The 18,168-nt window shown below is 37.5% G+C and overlaps 1 protein-coding gene across 1 annotated transcript; it reads right to left on the bottom strand.

Moving 5' to 3' along the window:
• Positions 1–5,550: 5,550 nt before the first annotated feature.
• Positions 5,551–6,633, bottom strand: LOC141516663 (olfactory receptor 5B21-like). The gene has a single exon (XM_074227660.1). It carries the CDS (start codon positions 6,571–6,573, stop codon positions 5,635–5,637), a length of 939 nt encoding a protein of 312 aa, XP_074083761.1. The 5' UTR covers positions 6,574–6,633; the 3' UTR covers positions 5,551–5,634.
• Between the last annotated feature and the right edge of the window lie 11,535 nt (positions 6,634–18,168).

Below are 18,168 nucleotides of genomic sequence, written 5' to 3'. Positions count from 1 at the left end.
CCATAATACAAAGAGAGGGATGTATTTTTTTTTCTTTGAATATAGCTAGGCATAGTGCAGGCAAGGTGCCCAGTGCCATGCACCTTAGTGAAAGAAAAGGTAGGGAAGATGTTTAAATTTCAGTTAGAGAAGTAATCCATGTTCATCATCAGTTTGTATATTTGGCAGAACTCACTAGTCTTCAGGAGACTCTAGTCATCTGGTCATCTGATGTCAGTACTGGAAGGGATTTTAGACTATCTTGATCAAACCCCTGGCTTTTAAAAGAAGATAAAGGGGGAGATGTGTGATCATGGACATGTCTATTCTTCTTTCTGATTCCCAGGGTAAAATAACAAAGAGCAACCTATTCAGCATCAATGGTCAAAGCCTTGGAATGGGCTAGTGAATTAAGAAATGAACTGGGAGACTGGGGCGGGGGGGGGGGGGGGGGGGCTAGACCGTGGGTCTAACATTCCTGCTGTTCTTAATTCCCTTCATGAATTTTGGCAAATGTTTCAAATCAGCCCTTGAGTTATTATTTTGTTCATTGTATAGACTTAAGAAAGCAATGAAAAAATGTTAAGAATACAGTTTAAATGTAAAAGTAGTTGAGCATAAAAATTTTTTTTGAGAATCATTTGTTAGATTTAGCACTATTCCCAGATGACTGGCTTTGTTATCCTTTTTAAAGGCAGGGAAAATAAGTTTTATGAAGGTGAAATGATTTACCCATGATAACATCACTAGTAAGGAACAGAGGTAGGATTTTTCTAAAGCCAAGTAAAGCCTTGTATTCCTGGAGAATTGGAAGAGACTCAGGTGACTTCCTTTTCATTTTGTAGAGACAGAAACCTAAAGCCAAATGAATTGCCCAGGGTCACAGAGGGAGTTAGCAGCAGCACAAGGACTAGACCCATGGTGCCCTGCTTCCCAGGTCGTTTCTTAATGCATTTTCCCCATGAATGTTCTTTTTCCTTGCATATCACACCCCAACTCCTGACTGTGCATTTTCACTGGCTACTCCCAAGCCTGGACTCTGCTTCTTGCAAGACTCACTTCAAATCCTACCTTCTGGAAGCAATTCATATCTGCCTTCTGAGATCACCTCCATTGACACTGTATATATCTTTTATGCACATCTTTGATGGTCTATTGTCTCCTTCTTTTCAATGTGACTCCCTTGAGGAGCTATGTTTTTATATTTTTTTTTTATTTCCAGTACTTATGCAAGGCATGAAGGCTTGTGGCTGACTCCAAATGACCATTCCACTTCTTCCTGAATATATAAGATCCATAGGCTTAACTTCTCACTATTAAGGAGCTTCTATGCACTCCAGCACCTGAGAGGGTGATGGTGCCTGAACAGTAGAGTCACAAATTATGTAAAGTCCCATGCTCAAAGTCATCAAACCCATGAAAGGACTTCTTCAAGGGTCTTGGATGGTCTCATTGACTTGAACCTTCTGCTTTAATCCCACAGGCTCTCTATTCTCTCCTGGATGCACCTTCATCACGCACAATCAGTCCTCCTACAACAGAAGAGCTATTAAAAACCCCACTACTAAAAGTATTAACTTTAAGTCTCAGCTTTCACAACACATTAACTCTTGAGACCCATCTCACAGGAAGAAAAAATAAAAAAAGTCTTTCCATATATTTATTTTTCTCTCACCCAAATCTTATGAGATAGGGAGGTATATAGGGCAAGCATCATTCTTCTTTGTCATATTGGGAAAAACTAAGGTTCAGGTGAGAATATTGAGTCTCAGATAGGTTAAGCCTCCTCCTAAGTGGAAGAGATAAATCTCAACCTAAGCCAGTCTTCTGATTCTTTTCTCTATAGCATTATGCACCTAAGTGGTTTCTCATGGCATGTGCCATTAAAACTATATATCTTTTATTATATAAGAGATATCTTATATCTCTTACATATGATCTTTCATTTGTCTACTGTTGAAATCACCAAACATTTGGGGTTAGAGATTAATTGGAATGAAAAGCTCCATCATCCCAACTGATTACTGAGATGCAAAATTCAACATTCTCTCTCCTAACACATATACCCACACTCTTTCAAATATAATGCAGGGCTTGGGAATTGAATCACCAAGTCATTACTCTCCTAATAGGCAGGTACATTTCCAAATTGTCCTCTGCTTCCCCGTATCAGCTAATTAAAGTCAAAAGATAACATCAAGATTATCAACAGAATTCTTGATGAATGAGACCAAAGAGGGTCCCACAAAGTTATCCCTGAATAGACTGGCTAATTGCAGTTGGTGTGAGCTCACAGGTTTGTGTGAAGGATGCAAACCCAGGAGAATCATTCTTGCCTAGTCTTCTCAAATCTGCCAGCCTAAGCATGAAGTCTGGGAAAGGTTTATATTTACTCAGCTTAAATTTTGAACTGAATGTGTGAACCAATGCCAAAGATTCAAATAAAATGGCAAACTCGGGCCTTCCGAGAGGGGAAATAATGCTGATTATTTTTCTTTAATATGGAGATTATGAGGATTAGGGCCATGAAGAAACATCAATGACCAATATTTCTTTTCTAAGAATAGTAATAGCATTTACATAATACTTGAAGGTTGCAAAAGACTGTCTACTTTTATTTATATAAATATATATGTAATAATAATAATAATACCTACTTCCCAGAGTTATTGTGAGGGTCAAATTAGATGGATAGATACAAGATTGTGTATCTATTGAATTATGAAATAACATGCAATATATATGTAATGACTTGTTATCTATAATTACATATTGTATGGTGATATTTAATTTCACACATGAGTATATGTTGTATGATAATATATATAATATATAATATAAATAAAATCTAATTTGATCCTCATAACAGCCTTGGTGATCATGTACTAATACAAATGTATGTATATATATAGAGAAAATGGGTTTCTATATAAAAGCATATTTTGTGTATATTCAATATAAATGAACATAGATTTATATATACATGTGTAAATAGTGCTTTGCAAACCTTAATTCATTATGTAATGTATTGATCTTGTTATTTTTATAGAAGATATATATATATATATATATATATATATATTATATACATTTTTTTCTCATTTAATCCTCATGATATCCCTGGGAGACAAGTGCTATTATTGTCTCCATTTTATAAATAAGGAAAATAAGGCTGATAGAGATTAAATGACTTACCCAATCACAGAGCTAGTAAATGTTTGAGGCAGGATTTGAACTCAGGTCTTCCTGATACTGTGCCCCATGAGCAACAACCTATGAGAACTGAGTTTTATGTATGATATTATTATTAATAATAATAATGATTAATATATTTATATATAATTATACATAATAATTGTTATTATTATTAATAATAATAATATTTCATTTTTATCTTTATGTTCTGTGAGACTCAGATAAAAAAGGTCCTGGCACAAATACCCAACAATTATGCTTTTACTTTTAATATTTAGTAAACTCTTATACTAGATGATTGTATGACTGCTAAATACAGGTGTTTGATGTAAAGTCATCTTCTTCAGATTGCAGAAAGAATTTCATGGTTGACTCCAGCAGCAGCCAGTTTGAAGGGAATAATATAGATGTTTTCCTGCTCCCATGTGGTTTTGATTTCTTCCTCTGAGTCTCTGGACTTGGAGAGTTTTTTCATTCCAAGGAGTTTGGAAAATATGAATATTCTATATTGTAACACCTATTGACAATATCAACTTTAAAATGTTTGTGAGTCAATGTTTTGTGTGAGCATTGGGGGAAGGGGTCGTTCTACCTTGGACTGATGCTCCAATTCTGGTCCTGTCTATTGGTTGAATTATTCCTAAGGATATTTGGGAGTTTGTATGGGGTTTTTTTGCATTTTTGTCGTTATTAATCATCATGATGGGACAGCATGTCATAGTGGAGAGAGAGAGAACCTCAAAAACCAGGAAAATCAAGTTTCAAATTCCCTTGGACACATGCTTGACCTTAGATAGCTCTCTACGGTGATGAGTTGCCGTGAACTGGCTGATCTGCTGTTGACCACGTTGCTGTTGACTAGTGAAATCAAAGGTGGAGGAGATAAGAGGGAGGCTGCCACAGCATATGGGGCCCAGGATTGGAGTCAGGAAGATCCAGTTTCAGACTCTATCTGCTGTGACCATGTCCAAATCACTTAACCTCTCCAAGTCTCAGTTTCTCCATCTGGAGACTCAAAGTGAGATGGAACTCTGTGTTCTCAAAGATTCCTTCCAGCTCTAAATCTTTAATCCTATGATGTTTCTAAGCCTCATTTTCTTCATTTATAAATAAAGTGACCAGATTCTATAATCTTGAAACTTCCAATTCTAAATTTATAATGCTATGGCTTTGCTGAGTCTCTATGTCCACATATATAAAATGAGAATCATTAATGTGAAATAGGGATGTCAGGACACCTTATATCTGTCTCACCAAGCTGCTAGACTCAAAACAAGAAAATGTTTGTAAAGTGTTTTCCATACCATATATAAAGGACCATATATAAAGGACCAATTATTATTGCATCTCTATTAAATTGGACCATATTATTGTATCTCCATCAGAGGGTTATTGGAAGATCACATAAGATAAATGGAAAATCCTTTACAAACATCAGTCTATATTTTTTTGTTTGACATTGTTGTTGGCAGTTAATTAGATTTGCTCCCCTTATTCTGACCTGCACAGTTCCTATCCAAGAAACAGGCTTCTCTACTCCTACTTCACCTCCAGATAAACACTTAATTGGGATTATTTTAAGCAGAGGAAAATGTGGTTTGTTCCACCCACCAGGCTCTCAGAATAAGGTTTTTAAAGTAGGCCGACACAGCCATTGATCAAATTCTTTGAAGTCCTAAGGAAGAGGTGCATGGGGAGCCCTAGCCACATTGTGTGTATCAAAAGCAAAGCCATTTAATCCTAACAGCAGATGCATGGATCCTAGCAGAGCAGGGTTCCCAAAAAACATACTTCCTGGAAAGTATAAAAAGCAATAACAATTCAGGGATTCTGTTCACTTATCCCAGTCCATTTTCTTCTTCTTTGCAAACACAGTCACATTGTTAGCCAGCACTACACTGTCCTGTGCCTTGGATACAGTTAAATAATCCTCTTTCCATAAACTATTATTCTTTGTGCTTCCTATAAATTATATAAGAACATATAACTTCAGATAACAATAGGACTTATTAGTGTCTCTATTCTTTGCTGTGTAGAAATTTAAGACTGTGAGACTCTAGATGGTTGGGGGAGTCTGCTAACTGGATTACTGGGTTTTTTTAAATAATTTATCTTCTATATGAGGATAGTTTGATGTAGCAGATAGAAACTAAGTTCTATTTCTGCTATGGGATCCTGAGCAAGTCATTTAACCTCCATGTGACCTCAGGAAAAACATTAGGACCTAATTTCAAAGTCTTAGACAGATTATGATGTACAAATCTAGGAGAATACAGGGAATCCTCCTTTCTTCAGGAACTTCATTTCAAGATTCATAGAACAATCTCTCTTGAACTCTAAGGGAACTCAGAGACCATCTAATTCAATCCCACCCCAATTTACAGATGGAGAACCTGAGACCCATTCAGTCAAAAGCACCCAATAGTGGCAGAGGTGAAATTTTCCTATTTCCTGGAAAATTTAAACATTCTTAGGAAACCTCACCTGCTTGATCATTTTACTAAAGGCATTTTTGACTTCTTTATTCCTCAGACTGTAGATCAGGGGGTTCAACATGGGGATCACCACAGTGTAAAAGACAGATGCTATTTTGTCAGTGTCCATGGAGTGGCTGGAGCCAGGCTGTAAGTACATGAAGATAATTGTCCCATAGAAAATGGAGACAGCAGTGAGGTGGGAGGCACAGGTGGAGAAGGCTTTCTGGCGACCCTCAGCGGACTGCATCCTTAGGATGGCGATGAAAATGAACAAGTAGGAGATCAGGATGACCAGAAGAGTAAAGAAGACATTAAAACCAACAACAAAGAAGACAACCAACTCGCTGATGTGGGTGTCAGAGCAGGAGAGGGCCAAGAGTGGGGGGATATCGCAGAAAAAGTGATGGACCACATTAGAGCTACAGAAGGAAAGGCTGAAGGTATCTCCTGTATGGATGGAAGCATTCACAAAGCCACAGAAGTAGGAACCAATGACCAGACAAATGCACACATTCGCTGTCATAGTGGTGGTGTAATGAAGGGGCTTACACACAGCTGCATGGCGATCATAGGCCATGGATGCCAGGAGGTAGCACTCCACTGTAGCAAAGCCAACAAAGAAGAAGAACTGGGCAGCACATTCTGAGTAGGAGATGACTTTATTTCCTGAGTAGAGGGCGGCTGCCGTCTTGGGAGCTACAGCTGACGAGTAGCCCAGATCTACAAGGGAAAGATTACTGAGGAAAAAGTACATCGGAGTATGGAGACGAGAGTCAGAATAGATTAGCACCATCATGCCCAAGTTCCCTACAAGGGTGAGAAGATAGATGGACAAAAATACTAGGAAGAGTGGGAGATGAAGCTTGGGGTCATCTGTCAGGCCCAAGAGAATGAACTCTGTCACTTCACTGCAGTTTCCCATGAAATTGTGTTCCTTCTTATTTCTCCTACCTACAGGGAGGAAAGAAAAGGTGCCGATGAATTAGAGGTACACTCATTTGTTAATTCTCTAAGCAGTTATTGAACCCTCACTAGGTGCTGGACAGTGTGTTGAGAATACAGAAACAAAACTAAATAACCCTTTCCTTCTTTGGACTTGGCTTTCATTCAGTTAAGGGTAAATATATATATATATTTATATATATGTACATATATATACATATATATATTCATGAATAAATACAAAATCTAGACAAAGTAAATAAAATACAGAGTAAGGAGAGACACACAAACACCAGGTACCATCATATAAAAATTGATTGATACAGCTTTCCCCACTATTAGATTCTGCTCATTCCTGAAAGTAAAAGGAAGAAGACGACCATTGGTTAACCCACAATTGTCATTTAAGAGATGGGAAAAATTATTGGGTACAATTAGACTTACAAGAACTTTAATCATTTGTGGCTGCAGTTTTTTCATCAGCTAAGTGAAAAAGTGCCCTAGGTCTGAAGTTACAAATATTGAATTCAAAACTGGCCTTAAAAAACTTCCTAACTGTGCAATCCTGGGAAAAATCACTTAACTTTTTTATCTGTCTTAATTTACACCTTCATAAAATGGGGGCAAAAATATAACCCATTTCCCACAATTCTTATGAGGATAAATTGTTGCTGTTCATTCTTCTTTTTCAGAGTTGTAAAGAAATAAGAAAGGTGATGTTTTGACTTGCAAGTGAGTGGGATTTGAGTGAGACAGAGCTATGCAAAGTCATCAATCAGTCTTACTGTCTCCTCCAATGTCACCTGAGTCCAGGGACAGGACATGGGTCAGAACAATTGGAAATGGCCCCTGATACAGTGAGAGAGATTGGCCCTTTTAAGCTAAGGTCTTTAAAGATCTATTCAAAGATGAAGGCTGGGTCAGAAATGAGACAGTAGGGGAGGCGAGGTGGGGCAGAGGATAGAGCACCAGTCTTGGAGTCTGGAGTACCTGAGTTCAAATATGACCCCAGACACTTAATAAGTACCTAGCTGTGTGGCCTCGGGCAAGCCACTTAACTCAATTTGCCTTGCAAAAAAGAAGAAGAAGAAGAAGAAGAAGAAGAAGAAGAAGAAGAAGAAATGAGACAGGAAATGACTTTTCTTTGATCTAATCAAATCAGAAACCATTGTTATTTGTTATTTAACCAATTTAAGAATAGAAGCAAAAGAATGGTCTAGTTGGCCTTCTCAAAATAATCAGTCCTGGTTCTGCTCACTTTCAGGTTTTTTGGAAATCTACCCTCTCATGATTTCTTCCAGCATAATAACACTCTACAACTTGAAGCTTCCTCCTATTAAAGTAAAAACAAGGCCCAGAAGAGGCTCGGTAAATAGCAAAACTAGAATTTGGATGCAGTTTCTCTCATTTTAAGAGCTCTGTGGAGGTCTTTCCTTTGTGGAAAAGGAAAACAGATGTGAAAATATATATTTGTGGTTGGATTCCCACAATAGCTATGAAATAGAAAAGATAACAGATAGCATCTCCATTTGACAGTTAACAAAAATGAGAGGGGCAGTTAGGTGGCACAGTGGATAGAGCACTAGCCCTGGACACAGGACCTGAGTTCAAATCCAGATTCAGACATTTAATAATTACCTAACTGTGTGTGAACTTGGGCAAGTCATTTAACCCCATTGCCTTGTTAGAGAGAGAGAGAGAGAGAGAGAGAGAGAGAGAGAGGAAAATGAGAAATAGTCTGGCTAAGAGATTTCTCTAAGGTCACAGATCTTTTAAGGGACAGAAGTCAGGCTTCCCAACACCCCACCCAAAATTCTTTCTAAATAACCACATTGCTATTTTTTGATTAGGTAAGCATTAGTGGGAAAAGAAAATTCTCAATAATCAAGTTATCTTGATTGTGTCAGGTGGTGCAAACCAACCCTGGATCAGGAGGACCTGAGTTCAAATCCAGTTCAAACACTTAATAATCGCCTAGCTGTGTGACCTTGGGCAAGTCACTTAACCCCAATGCCTTAAATAAATTTAAAAAAAATTTTAATTGTTCATACCCTTTGATCTAACCCTACCACTACTGGATCATACAAAAAAGTGGGGAAAGACCTTCATATACCAAAAAATATATATTTATAGCAGCACTTTTTAATGATGGCAAAGAATTGGAAATTGAGGGGATGTCTGTTCATTGGGTAATGACTGATCAAATCATGAAAAATGAATATGGAGTACTATCATGCCAGAAGAAATCATGAGAAGGTCGATTTCCGAAAATCTGGAAAGACTTATGTGAACTTATACTGAGTGAAGTGAGCAGAACCAGGAGAACAATGTACACATTAACAGCAACACTGTTTGATGATCAACTACAATAGACTTAATTTGCGGAAGTACCCTTTGCGGAAGACTCATAATGGAAAATGCCATCCATATTCAGAGAAAGAACTATGGAATCTGAATGCATATTCAAGCATTCTATTTTCATTTTTAAAATTTTGTTTTACTTTTTTCTTTCTCAAAATTTCTTCCCTTTTCTCAATATGATTAATATGGAAATATGTTAAGCATGATTATACATGTATAAGTTCTGTCAGATTACTTGCTGTCATATAGGGAGGGTAAGGAGGGAGGTAGAAAGATGTGGAACTCAAAAATCTTGCAGAAAAATGAATATTGAGGGGCAGCTAGGTGACTCAGTGGATAGAGCACCAGCCCTGGAGTCAGGAGGACCTGAGTTTAAATTCAGCCTCAGACACATAATACTTACCTAGCTGTGTGACCTTGGGCAAGTCACTTAACCCCATTGCCTTGCAAAAAACTAAAAAAAAAGTGAATGTTGAAAACTTCATATGGAATTGAATATATATATATATATATGAAAAAAAAAATATATATATATATATAAACACTCAAAAGAGACCTTTAGCCTCCTATCCTCACAACAGCAATGGATAGTTCATGACAAATTTACCAGAGCCAACATTTCCAAATTTGAGACAAGAATAATGGGCTAGAGATATTCCAAGAAAGCCAAGAAGTTAATTTTGTGTGTATTATGAATGTGTTTCCAAGTCTCCTCTTCCACTTAATCAATTTCCTTAGCTAAAATTGTCCAATTTAGCAAATTAACTGAAGTAGATGTAATCTAAGTAATAGGAAAAAAGGTCACACTTCTGCCATGGATTCACCTTATAAAATTATCTATCCCACTACTGTCATCATCATCCAAAGACAATTAATATTAAAGGCCCTGATCCATGGGTACACATTTATTGAGGTGAATTATCTCTAACCTGTATTGCATTAATAAAGAATCCTAAATGAAAGCCAGAAGAGGGAAATCTGGGTAGTAAATCTGAGAAGATACTAAAGGGGGAGAAAAAAGGCTTTGCTAGGTGGTACTAAGATTAAAATATAGGGGTGAGAGAGAGAGAGAGTGTGTGTGTGTGTGTGTGTGTGTGTGTGTGTGTGTGTGTGTGTACCCATAGGTAATACCTGTTCTCACAGTACAGTGGGGGAGACGACAAGCAAACAAATTTGTAAAACAGGATAAATTCAAAATACTCAATAGAGAAAAGATACTAGCATTAAAGGGGACCAGGAAAGGCTTCCTATATAGAAGGTGGTGGCTTAGCTGAACTTGAAGGACAGCCAGGAGGTGAAGATGAGAGGCAGATAAACTAGGACTTAAGGGAAATTTTCTGAACATTTTATACATCCACAAAAGAGAGAAATAGAAAGAGGGGAGGGGGAGAGTGAACATATCAATGAATTGGGTATGCAATTAAAAAATAACCAAAAGAATAAAAATTCTGAAAATTAAAGAGATCAAATTGAAAAATAATGTGTTTATAAGTAAAACTATTGCTCATTGCTTTGAAAAGTAAACTAATTTCAGAGTCAAAAAAATTAACAATATCAAAAAATTTAATAAAATTCAAAAGATGGAGAAAAATAAAGTACTTTTTTCAAGCTATTTATCTTAATTTTATTTTACAGTGATGAAAAAATATTGATGATAAAAATGTATGAATATTTATCCAAAAAAATCTTTTTTCCAGAAATATTCAAAATTCAGAATAGATTCAAGAAATAAGAATTTATAACTGATTTAAGAATAATAACTTGATCATGTTATCAAGGAACCAATAAAGTGGAATTGTAAGTGGGATGGGGACTACAGCTGGGTGATTCAGCAATTAGAATTTGAGCTCAAATCTTCAACAGGTAAAATGTGTTTTTTCTGATCAGAATTTATTGGCCACACATGGGCCTTATCAAAGAGGCAAAGAATAGATAGGAAAGTTTGACAAGATTACAATATGAGATAGGCCACATATTATCCAGAAATTCTTCTACCTTTACTTATACCATTCCAATGAGGTTGAGGTTAGAAGCTTGAAAGATAATTCACAGATACAAGACTAAGAAGGAACTCATTACATGGGAAGGAAAGTCCAAGAAACATCTGTGGTGCAGTATCCTAGCTTTGAAGTTAGGAGATCTGGATTCTAATTCTCTGTCAAAAACTGAAGGTGTGACCATGGGCAAATCATTTCTCCTCTCTCGACCTCATTTATCATCTGTAAAATTATGAGATTGGACCAATTCAGTAAGTATTTATTGGGTGCCTATTAAATGCAATTCAGTGAATAAAAAGACAAAAATTCATTGTAGAAATGTCAGCACTAGCTGGAAAAGTCATCTCCTTTCCCCTGCTCCTAGTAACCTTTCATCTACCTACCTAATCATAGAAGGGGGTGGTGGGGATTGCCACCAGGATTCTATGGACTTCCATTTGCTTTGCTCCAGGGATGGCATATACTTTAAGAGTGGGGTGAGAATCTTTTTGAACCTATCAATGAATCTCTGTCTCCCAGAAAATTTCCTGCTCCTCCTACCTAGGTTGCAAACCCAGTAAGTATTAGGTATTAGGACTTACATACCTGGCTCCCTGGGGATTTGGGAGCTCTCTGTGATGGTTAATTTACAACTGTCTCCACCTACTGATCTTAGAAGGGATGAGGGCCAGCAAAGAGAATCATACCTCTCAGATGGCAAATGCCTCAATTTTCCAGAATGCTTCTGAGGTCAAGAAAAAAAGTGAACTTAAAAATGCAATAATAGTTTTTGCAAAAGAAATGTTCATTGCCAAATCTGCGCCTGGATTTTGGTGCAGATGAATCAGTATGCATCTGAGCTCAGGAAGTTTCAGATATCCAAGTATTTCCAGAGGTTGTACTAGGAAGAGGCTTTGAACTAAATTAAGTTATAGTGAGGGCTAGAGATCATGGTGGAAGCTACGGTTCTGCCATGGGTTTCCAGTGCAGTAGAGGCACATCCCACTGATTACAGGAGCCGAGATTAGCCAGAAACTCATATATGTACTCAAATCCTCTGAGGCAGAGGTCTCTTATGGTTGAATCTCCAGGTTCATTGCTGCTACAATAGCACAAGCAATTAAAATATTATTTGTTAGGATATGGAGCAATGGGACACTAATTGTTGCACAGAAGGACATGAGAAGATGCAAAAGATTGATCATAGTCATAGCTCGTTAGAGCCAAATGTGTCTTAAAATATAAAGTGACAGGACTTTGAAAGACCTTAGGACATGGGACCTTAGACCTAGAAGAGATCTTTGCTTTATTTTCTATTCTGAGATCCCTTTCCATTACAACAATGTATGTTCTAAGGTCCCTCACAGCTCACACACTCTGTGTTCTAAGGTTTCTAGTTCTGACATTTTGTTCTATGTTCTGAGTGGAAGGGACCTTTGATAACAATTTAGTCCAGCCCTCTCAATTTACAAAAGAGAAACTGAGGCCCAGAAAAGAGAAACTTGTCCTAAAGCATATAGTTTGTCCACCATACTCCTCACTCTAAAATCACAGAAATTAGGATATACCAAAAAGGAATTCTTTTATCAATGTTTTTCAACTGTTTGGTAGAATGAAGAGGCTTACCAACAAATGAAAAGTACAACAAGAATGCCCGATGTCCATTAGATTCAAATTATATAGCACTTTACAATCACAAAGCACCTGATAAAGTCAGAGAATATTAAGAAGAAAGAGCATTTAGTTCAAACCTCTATTTTTACAGATATAGTCAATGAAATCTATATAGATGAAGTGACTTGCAGTCACATAACCAGGTGGAATTTCATTAAATCTAATGTGAATGATCACACCCTATTTCATTTCTTAAATCTAGTGACAGGCCTAGGGCAGTAAGGTGGCTCAGGAGATGGAGCAGTAGACTTAGCATCAGAAAGTCCTGAGTTCAAATCCAGTCTCAAATGCTATCAGTGTAACCCTGAGCAAGTGACAACTCTATTTTCCTCAGTTTCCTCCTCTCTAAAATTGCAAATCACTCCAATATCTTTGCAAGAAAATCTTAAATGGAGTCAATAAGAGTCAGACACACCTGAATAAAACAACAAAATAGCAACCCCACGAGATAGAATAATATTCATATTAATAAACTAATTTTACATATAAATTATCCTGAATCTCCCTCCTGCTTGCCTGCTATGAGAATTATTAGGGGTTTTAGGACTAAGGGAGGAAGAGAAGACATGACATGAGATCACAGAATGATGGTGAAGATTTATGTGAAAAAAGGTTACAGGACGTGCCAAGGAAAACTGACCCCTTGTCGGGCCTGGCTATTCTACTCACCATATTTTATGGTGAATGAATGAATGAGAAAAAGTATTTAACAAGTGCCTATTATGAACTTAGTATTTTGCAAAGAGCTAGAGATACAAATAGAAACAGTGAAACCATTTCTGCTTTCCAGGTGTTCATACTCTAATTGGGAGAGACTATCCATTTTAGAGACTTCACCTGAAGGGCATCTGGAAAGACCTGGAAATCCTAATGATCAATAAACAAGCTAGATAAGAGTCCGATAAGGTGTAGCAGCAAGGTAGATGGCAAGACCTAGGATATGGTAGCGGGTGAGTTGGTGAAGTCTAAAAGATTATAGTTAGAGACTCACAGTGCATCCGAGCAATCTGAACAATCATGTCCCCTCTGCATAGCAAGCCTAGCCCACCATCATTGAGAAGTGGGGACAAAGGATCCCCAACAGCATGAAGTGGGGAGGGATAGTGAGAAGAGGCTGGGGGCCAGCATTTTTCAAGTACAAAGAGAATCTGCCGTTTCCTGTCACCGCCTCATCACTCATATGAGAAGACCTCAGACACTGCCCCATCCCCTCCGTCCCCATGTACCAGGGGTCTGAGCATCTCCTGCTACTTGCAGCATTTCACTGAGGAAAGGTTTCTGGGGATCAGACCTTTCTCATCTGCCCCAAAACAATCTTTTCCATCTGTACTAGCACACGAAAAATTTCTACTCGCTGCTTCCAGTCCAATATCTCAACTAGGATATGGAGAACTGGGGAAAAATTATATCTTATTCTGATCCCCCTGAACCCCTCCCTAAGTCAGTATAGTTAGTTTAGAAGCAGCCAGATAAAGGAACAAAAGCAAGAAATAAGATTTGCAAGGAGAACTGGAAATTATGTGCAAACTGTTCCCCAAATCAAAATCAAAAATGTACAAAGTATCATGTTTTCACCAGATTTCACATTCTGGTTCCTTTATCAGTAGAAAACATCTAGGATTTGCTTCGATCATATATTCCAGATCTATTCCAGACACTTTCCAGACCAGTAGAATGCTAAAAGGTGCTGACAGTTTTGAGAGGATGAAAATATGCTCACTTTAAAGTTTTACCAACAACTTGGAGATGATTTAAATGTTAATGATGAGCTCCAAGTGACACAGATAAATTAGTCTCTTCTCAAAAAAATCCTATAAAAATGAGACTTCAAACTGCTGCCCCTCCACAAGCAGTCTTCCATGACCATCTGTCCCAACCTTAATTCATGGTTCTATGAGTGATATTCTGTGCAGCCTGCCTGCCCACCTCATTCCCCCATGCCCTCACTATGTCCCTCTAAGCCCCTTTCATTGCGTATCTGAGAACCCTGTGTGTCTAATTGAAGTGTGATTGCAAGCTCAGTGGGCTTTTCTAGCTAGTACCCAAAGAACTGGGTGTGCCTAATCCTATACCTCATAATTTTATTATCAATTCAAATGCAAAGAAGAGTGACCCACCCTTGCATTTCAGGCATCTCATCTCCTTCTGTACCTGGTTTTTTTTTTTTGAGAATACCAAAATATCCTGTTCAATGATGAACATTCTCATACCTGGTAATAACAACTTTCCCATCCCAGTGACCTCTGAACTCATATAGATCATCATCCAAAACCCATTCAATACTTTCAACTGCCCTCTTTATCATTGCCATTCTCCTCTACCCTTCCATCTCAAAATTTCATCCTAATTTTACCCAGCCCTTTTACTGTCCTCTACAATGCTTATTCCATAGGCAACAAACTTTCCATTATCTTAAATCTTTTCCTCTTTAAATTCTTTCCATCTACTAGATTTTGCTAAAACCTTGCTTCCCTCTTATGACAGTTTTTTTTCTGGCTACCCCTTCCAGAATTGACTGTACCTTCTCTCCTTCTCCTCAACTTACTAGTTAAGAAAGGGGACTTATAAAAGGCCTTGCTCCTTGTTGCCACTTTCAGAGTTCTCCTCTTTTCTCTATCACTCAATAACCTCATTTTAAGAATCATTATATTCAGCTCTATCACCCAATCAGAATCCTAGAATTATTGTCTACAGATTCCCAGGTCATTCCCTTTCCTCCCTTAAAGAATTTGATGGCTAGTTTATAACTTTGCTCTGCTTTTCAACTCTTTCCTCATTCTAGAGGACCTTGACATTTGCAGTGTCTCTTTTTCAAAAATCCTTTTCACTAATCACCTCCCACGAGCCATTCCACCACCCTGCTTCACACAAAAATGGTCATAACTCAAAAAATGCACCAAGGCTGTGTTTAAGAATTCTGAAATCCTCTCATTAGTTTCTTACCTCTCCCTCAATCTTTCTTTACAAAATTCCACTCTTCATGTATACCCCTTAATTCTTTCCCAGGCCATTTCCCTTGAATTAGCCAATCTTTCCTCTTCTCCTTGATTTGACTCCTTGTCCTCTTTTGAATCCCTACCCCTTTTATTATATCATTGATTTCCCTCAGCCAAGACTCAGCCTTGGATCACTCCCCACCATTTATCACCTTTATTACTATACATGTGCTACTGAATGAAAATGAATAAATCATTCAACCATTCTGACAGGATCTAATACATACTCTTTCCTAGACCCTCACTGCTGCTAAGCATATCTTAACATCTCATTTCCTACAGTGAATCTTCTAGTCACAATGCATTAGATTCGTAGAATTCCATCTCAGTCTCAGTTCTACCATTTGTAATTTTTTTAACCCAACTTGTGACTTCTTGGGAACCACTCATAGGAGGTTTCCCCCACTGAAACTTATATTGGAAACGCCATCCATATTGAGGACTTCAAGTTTGTTGGGGGATTTTTAGGTTATTTCAGATGTGTTTTGCAATTTGCGACCTCAGGTGGCATTTTCTTAACAAAGATACTGGAGTGACTTGCCATTTCCTTCTCCATCTCATTTTTAGAGATGAGGAACTGTGACAAACAGCGACTTACATCCAATCACAAATCTACAACTCTGACTCTGTCCACTAGAGTACAAGTTCCATATTTCTATCTGATTTTATTGATGCTTCTGTTAGTCCACTATCACCTCAAGTTCAAAATGGCCCCCCAAAAGATTTTCTTTCCCTTAAACTTGACTCCTCTTCCCAGGTCACTTGATAGACTTAGTAAGCATAGCTCAAAATTACTCAAATATGACTTCAGTTTCTTAATAGATATATACTTTCACTTGTGTAAGGCACTCTTAATAAGAAAATTTCTTAACAATAGAGTCTTTACCAGCTCTGCAACTTAGAATCTTGAGCTGACTGAGGGTGGGTTGATTCTTGTCTTTGGCTATAAAATAAGACCAAAATGACCACATTTGAGTCAAATTACAATATGTCCTACTGTGGTTAAAAAGCATGGGAGCAATGACACAACCTTGCTTCCTTCCACATATCCACATATATATATATATATATATATATATATATATATATATATATATATATATATGCATTTTCCTTTGCCATTTCCTTCTCTCTTCTCTCTGCTCCATCTAGAGAGAGCCTTCTCACACCTCATGAAAGCAACCCTCAGATTCCAGGTGCTTGGGAATCCCACCTCCTCTGCATGCTGTCTTTATGATTCTTATTGTTTAGATCACCTACTGGACACAGTGCATATACATAAAAACCAATAATAAAAATAATACTCATATGAGCTGGAGATAACACTTAGGTCTTGGAGGAAAAGAGATTATATCTGAAACTATTTCCTTATATCCCCCAGAACTAAGCATAGTGTCATAGGGACTGAATAAATAATAATATTTTGACTACTATAGTTCAGACTCTAAGATACAAAGGCAAATCTGAACAACTTTTCCCTTCAAGGAGTTTCCATTCTACAAGTTTTGGTCATGATGATGAAGTTAAAAAGGCAAGTGCAGTTCACCAATGGAGCTCCACAGATCTAGGTTGTCACAGAATCACAGAATCTTGAGTCACTGCTACATCAAAAGAGTTTATGATGGAATATTAGAGATATTATCAATCAGGCAAAAAGTATTTACTAACCAGTTACTATATGTGAAGCATTGTCCTAAGTGTTAGAGATACAAATCCAAAAGTAAGAGAACATCCCTACCCTCTAGGAGCTAACATTCTAATGAGGAAAACCGTATGTAGACATAGGTGAATTTACAGATTACATAAGAAAGGGGAAGAATTGCCATAGCAACTGGAGGGATCAGAAAAAGAAAAGACCTGAGAAGTCATTTAATCCCTTTTATTTTACCCAGGGAAAAATGTAATTAATGGTTTCTTTGATACTTTGATGGATTTTTGAATTTTCAATTCAGGGGCCAGAGAAGGAGAATTTTTCTCATCTTATGTGAACCTTACAACTTTGCATAAATTGCCCATAAAGAATCCACGCAATGCCCTGGAGACCTTTTAAATTTTATGACTGAGAATGAAACATTAGGGCTGCTCATCCATCATTCCTTGTCCTCACTCTATAACTAACCAGATCCCCTCCTTTTTCAGTCACACATGTCCTTGAGGATGGCAATCACTCAACATGACCACTTATCTTGGCATGGTAGGTGAAATGGAAATAGAGATAATGAATGTAGAGCAGAAGTGCCAACATAAAGAGGGGACTGCATATTGACATGGAAAATAACAAATTAACATTCATTTGTGTGGTGCTAATTTTTATTTTTATTTTATTAAAGATTCTCAATTACATTTTCATCTGGTCTGGGCTGCCCTCTGAGGTCTATAGACTGTAGAGGAACTATGCCTCTGGTGTAGACTCTTTCACAAAGTCTGACAATGAAAAGGGAAAAAATGAGATGATGGTTAGAAGGCATATCAGGATCATGTGAAAATTTTTTTAAAGATGTCAGAGATCTGGGCATCAGCCTCTAGAGAGAGAAAAAGTGATGGAAGATGAGAGGGAAGAGGGTATAA

This window comes from Macrotis lagotis, chromosome 3 (genome assembly GCF_037893015.1).
Source record: "Macrotis lagotis isolate mMagLag1 chromosome 3, bilby.v1.9.chrom.fasta, whole genome shotgun sequence".
Classification (NCBI taxonomy): domain Eukaryota; kingdom Metazoa; phylum Chordata; class Mammalia; order Peramelemorphia; family Peramelidae; genus Macrotis; species Macrotis lagotis.
This window is presented reverse-complemented; position numbering and strand designations above follow the sequence as displayed.